At 44.0% G+C, this 5,530-nt stretch overlaps 1 protein-coding gene across 1 annotated transcript; it reads left to right on the top strand.

Moving 5' to 3' along the window:
* Nucleotides 1-595: 595 nt before the first annotated feature.
* On the top strand, nucleotides 596-4,096 carry LOC145437195 (lysosomal alpha-mannosidase-like). The gene has a single exon (XM_080314384.1). The coding sequence runs from the start codon at nucleotides 980-982 to the stop codon at nucleotides 3,950-3,952; it is 2,973 nt and encodes a 990-aa protein (XP_080170510.1). The 5' UTR covers nucleotides 596-979; the 3' UTR covers nucleotides 3,953-4,096.
* The last annotated feature ends 1,434 nt before the right edge of the window (nucleotides 4,097-5,530 follow it).

Genomic DNA, 5,530 nt, shown 5'->3' with positions numbered 1-5,530 from the left:
CGAATCAACGATATATCCATTAGTCGTCTGTATCAATAATTAGGTAGTTTTAAAATCTGGACACAGTCTGCACCAACTTTTGGTTCTGTGGAATGCATAGGTCTAGGACTATCATGAGAAGATGAGTACCGGTAGTGAATAGTTCTTCATAGATGCAACACCAAAGCTGTATTCTGAGTCGGCACTATTTCCAAGTGGATATTTACATTCCAGCACCCCTTCTTACTTGACAAACATTGACAACTAGTAGTAGGATATTTCAATTTTATTTAAGTGTCAGAATAGAAGTAATCTCTAAATACACAATTTCAAAAGTAGCCAAAGGTGTAGATTTCCTGCATATACCATGTTTGTACTAAATTTCCCTAATTACTCGCAGGTGTTGAAGCGAAATTTGCAGGTTCTCTATTTTTTCAGGCTAGGCGTGTAGTTATTACGAGTTTTGTGTAAGGTTTAATTTGGTCATCTTCATAATAATATCTAAGATATATATGAAGAGTCTGGGGACAAATCTATATCATAAGCAACGATACGGTAACCTGTTTGTACCTTGTTAGTGTATTGGATTCAATCCTTCAAAGCTTGCATTCAGTTTTTTGGGTTTTCCGTATCAATGAATTTGATCATAATCCATGGTAACTTGAAAGGTTGTGTAGGGACAGTATACCTGCACTAGCCTCACTTTTGCAGTAGTTTCGTCTATGTCTTACATAGTATGTTTTGCATGCTTAATAGTGTCCTCTCGAGTAGCATTCATGAATGAATGACCCTACCCAGAGTCATATCGGTCACACCCTGTCCTATAACGTTAAGTTCATTTATTGTTGTTTCATGTGCCAATGTTGTTTTCTTTAGGGTTGGACAAATCAATAAATCTCTCTCTCTCTCTCATGAAGCACTTATTGATCACCATACCAAAACCTTTATTTTTCCCAGTATTTCTATATTATTTGACTTGATGTAGTGTACGTACCCAGCCATGAGACTTATTTTGATATCTCTACTCGCTGGACTCCTTGGAGCAGGCCACGCTTTCGACAAAACATGCCCGAATCCCTACGAATCCTGCAATCTTGGTGACCCGACAAAGTTAAACGTGCATCTGGTGCCGCACACGCACGATGACGTCGGATGGTTGAAGACCGTGGACCAATACTTTTACGGCGCTTACAGCAATATTCAACAAGCTGGCGTGCAGTACATTCTGGACACTGTGATCCCGCACTTAGACGAAGACCCTGCCAAACGTTTCATATACGTCGAGATTGCTTTTTTTGAAAGATGGTGGCAGGAACAGAGCGAGAACATAAAAGAAAAAGTCAGAAACCTGATCAATCAGCGTCGATTGGAATTCATATTAGGCGGATGGTGCATGAATGACGAAGCCGCTACTCACTACAACGCAATCATAGATCAAATGACGCTCGGACTACGGTTTATCAACGAAACATTCGGACCGTGTGCCCGACCACTTGTCGCATGGCAAATCGATCCGTTTGGACATTCCAGAGAGCAAGCTTCGTTATTTGCTCAAATGGGATTTGACGGGCTTTTCTTCGGCAGGCTCGATTTTGCGGACAAGGAATTGAGAGAGAAAGAGAAACGAATGGAGGAGATATGGAGGGGCAGTGAAAGTTTGAGCCCTCCACACGCGGACCTTTTCACCGGGGTTAACCAAAACGGATATGGTCCGCCCAAAGGATTTTGCTTCGACGCGTATTGCACAGATGAGCCTATCATGGACGATCCCAACTTAGAAGACTATAACGTCGATGAGAAAGTAAAATACTTTCAAGACGCTGCCAGGGAGCAAAGCCGCCATTTCAAAACGAATCACATCATGATGACCATGGGCTCTGACTTTCAATACTCCAACGCGCACATGTGGTACAAAAACTTGGACAAAATCATCAAGTATGTTAACGCTGCCAAGGATTCAAACATGTCGCTGTTCTATTCGACTCCGTCGTGTTACTTGTATGCTTTGAACAAAGCTGGAAAGAATTGGACTGTCAAAACGGACGACTTCTTCCCTTATGCGGACAGTCCGCATCAATACTGGACCGGATATTTCACCAGCCGTCCGACTCTGAAGGGTTATGTTAGAGAGAGCAATCGACTTTTGCAAGTATGTAAACAAACAGAGGCTTTAACTGCAAACGATGCCGTTTTGAAGAGACTAGAATCCTCTGGGACATCGTCTTATCCATTGCTGGAAGCAATGGGTGTGGCACAGCATCATGACGCTGTATCTGGCACGTCCAAACAGCACGTTGCGAACGACTACGCGAAACGGTTGTACAAGGGTCGAGAATCTTGCAAAGCAGTTATCAGCACGGCCGTCAAGGGGTCGTCGGATTATTTGAAATTTTGCGACTACTTAAACATCACCGTTTGCAACTACACACAGCACCGAAGCAAATTTACGGTGTTTGTATACAATCCGCTGGGCAGGAAAGTAAACACGTATGTGCGCGTACCAGTGTCCGATGCAGGCGGGGAATACACTGTTACTGATTCGCACGGTGCGGTTGTGAAATCGCAGATAGTCCCGGTATCTATGTCCACGATTTTGGTGCGCAGAAACAAGGGTAACGCGGATTCGGAAATTGTTTTCGCTGCAGAAAATGTACCCGCCTTGGGTTACACTGAATTTTTTGTCACCAAAACGAATCGCGGTTTCGCCTCTAAGGTTAATGCCTTGCAAAAGCGATCCCACCTCAAACGAGTTGAGGGTGGTGATGTCAGTATTGGTAACGAATACTTCAAGGTCACATTTAACGGAAAAACCGGTCAAATATCGTCTATTTTGAATGTCGAATCTGACGTTGCTATGCCCATGGTCAACCAGCAGCTCTTGTGGTATAATGCGAGCATGGGCAATAAGGAATCGGCGCAGCAATCGGGGGCTTACATTTTCAGACCTAACACGTCAACCCCTTTCACTTGCACACAAAACGGAATCGTCACTCTCACTGTACTGGAAGGTAACACTCCACTAGTACAGGAAGTGCACCAAAAGTTCAGCGATTGGGCTTGGCAAATCGTGAGGCTTTACAAAGGTATGAGGTATGTAGAAGTGGAATGGACTATCGGGCCGATACCCTTTAAAGACGGGTTCGGGAAAGAAGTAATAACTAGGTACGACACTAATCTTTTTACAAACGGCGAGTTTTACACCGATTCAAACGGAAGGGAGATATTAAAGCGCGTGATAGACTACAGGCCGACTTGGAAACTAAACCAGTCGGAACCGGTCGCCGGAAACTACTACCCCGTTAATTCAAGAATGTTTTTGAACAACTCAAAATCCCAATTCACGATACTGACTGATAGATCGCAAGGCGGCGCTAGCCTCATAAACGGGTCTTTAGAGGTGATGCTACACCGTCGCCTGTTTGGAGAAGACAGTAAAGGGGTAGGGGAATGTTTAAATGAAACGGGACAGTGGGACGATGGGTTGATTACCCGCGGCAAACACTATCTGCTGGTTGATAAAATCGAAGACGCCTCTAAATATCACAGGGAGCTCGCGGAGGAAATTTTCATGGACCCGCTTATCGCGTTCCATGATAATGACGCTCCGAGTGAAAAGTCAGGACTGTCGGCTGACTTACCTAAAAATGTCCACCTTCTCACCGTGTTTAAAATCGAAGACGGGTACTGGCTTGTAAGACTGGAGCATCAGTTTCAAAAGGACGACGACCCCGAATTATCAGACCCCGTGACTGTCAACGTCAAAAACTTGTTCGCCGGTTACGAAGTGGTGGATATTGAAGAATTAAGCCTCGCCGCTAACTCTCTGAAAACGGATATCACGAGACTGCGGTGGTCTTCCGCCGATAACAGCGTTGCTGACGACGATCGGAAACTACATTTCTCCGATCCTTATGACGTCACACTGCAGCCGATGGAGATCAAGACGTACAGGATTAAGATGATCAAATCCTAAATAGTTACCGGCTCCGACTCTAAATCCTGGGTATGCACTACGCGCGAATTGCGAACGTTTTTACAGTTTCCGTATTGCAGCTGGAAACACTTTGTTGCCGCTTGAGCCGCGATATATCTGTGCAATAAGTGTTTTTATACAGTCCTTTGTGGTGTTATGTGTATAAATAGAGATCTTGCTGGTAGGAGGTTTCTCTCAATTATGGAGTGTTATTAATATTGCACGGATTAGGGTGCAAAGGTAACATAAATGCGGATTAGTGCGAGCATCACGAATTGGCAGGGTACAAATTACGGGCAGAGGTGATCGCGGATACTCAATCCTGCCAGACAATAGGATTATAGCCTGCTGTAACTGATCGTAACATGGTACCGCGACCTTGATGTCTGAGCATCACCGATTACATTTCGCCGCTCTTCCGGTAATTCGAACGTAGACCGATGATTGTGTGTCGGCAAAGTGACCTTCACAATGCCTTTACTGCGTTACAACGGCTGCCGTGTTGTAATTGTCACTATATTTTACATCCTGACACCACCTCTAGCTATCTATTAGCGAATGCTGATTATGGCAGCTATATTATCACTTCAACTCTGTTTGGTGGGGTCGTAAAATGGCTTCTTAGGTAGTAAAATCGCGGTGGTAGACAAATTTCCTGAACCGAGAAATTTTCACACGATCTCCGATGTGGCGTCCTTGCCGCTACAGTTGAAACTCGTGGTCGGCGTGAGATTCTTCAGAAGTACGTAGTAAAATGGACTAACATGATACGGTTAGTTTCAGATTCTTCCAGCACGTGCGTGTACTCACGGTCATTTAACAAATGTCATGATAGGTCTCTATGCAGCTAATACCCGCAGATGCATTAAAACGACCAATCGACCATTGGCTACACCGGGATACCAGTGTAGGGATCAAGTCAATACCTTCGAGTCACGAGTCATTTCGAGTCATTGCACATTTTGACTCGAGTCAAATCAGGTTAATCGATTTTCGAAGGTGACTCGAGTCAAGTCAAGTCACTCGATTTTTAAGGTGAATCGAGTCATTTCGAGTCATTGCACATTTTGACTCGAGTCAATTCAAGTCAATCGATTTTCGAAGCTGACTCGAGTCAAGTCAAGTCACTCGATTTTTTAAGGTGACTCGAGTCAAGTCAAGTCAAGTCACAATTCAAGTCAAGTTGCCTTTTCGAAGTATGAGGTATAATTACGTCATTGCATTTTGCTAGCTGCCTGAATTACAGATTGAGCAGTCATTGATTCTGAACCGACGAACGAATATAGAGGTAAATATGCACCAAGAAGGCGCTGTATCGCTCATATATACGTAGAACTGCTAAACTACGTAAGTAATTGCATAGCCTCAGTTTATAGTTCCCAGTCAAAATGGAGAATAGAGAAATGAATTGATAAGATGCAATACATTACCCATTGACAAATTTATATGATGAACTCGAGCCTGCGTCACTGGTTGAGGACTATAAACTAGGGATGGTGTGAACGTGAGGTTCACGTTCGCGTTCTGTGTGTGAACCTCGGAAATTTAGAGGTTCGCGTTCACAACAGAACCTTGGTA

Source organism: Botryllus schlosseri, chromosome 4 (assembly GCF_051294905.1).
Source record: "Botryllus schlosseri isolate E-star chromosome 4, Bs_hap1, whole genome shotgun sequence".
Lineage (NCBI taxonomy): Eukaryota > Metazoa > Chordata > Ascidiacea > Stolidobranchia > Styelidae > Botryllus > Botryllus schlosseri.
The sequence above is the reverse complement of the archived record's forward strand: the minus strand, read 5'-3'. Positions and strand labels throughout refer to the sequence as shown.

Bases quoted from the DNA above. Each gene is read 5' to 3' on its own strand.
- LOC145437195 (XM_080314384.1), top strand. From the start codon at position 980: ATGAGACTTATTTTGATATCTCTACTCGCTGGACTCCTTGGAGCAGGC.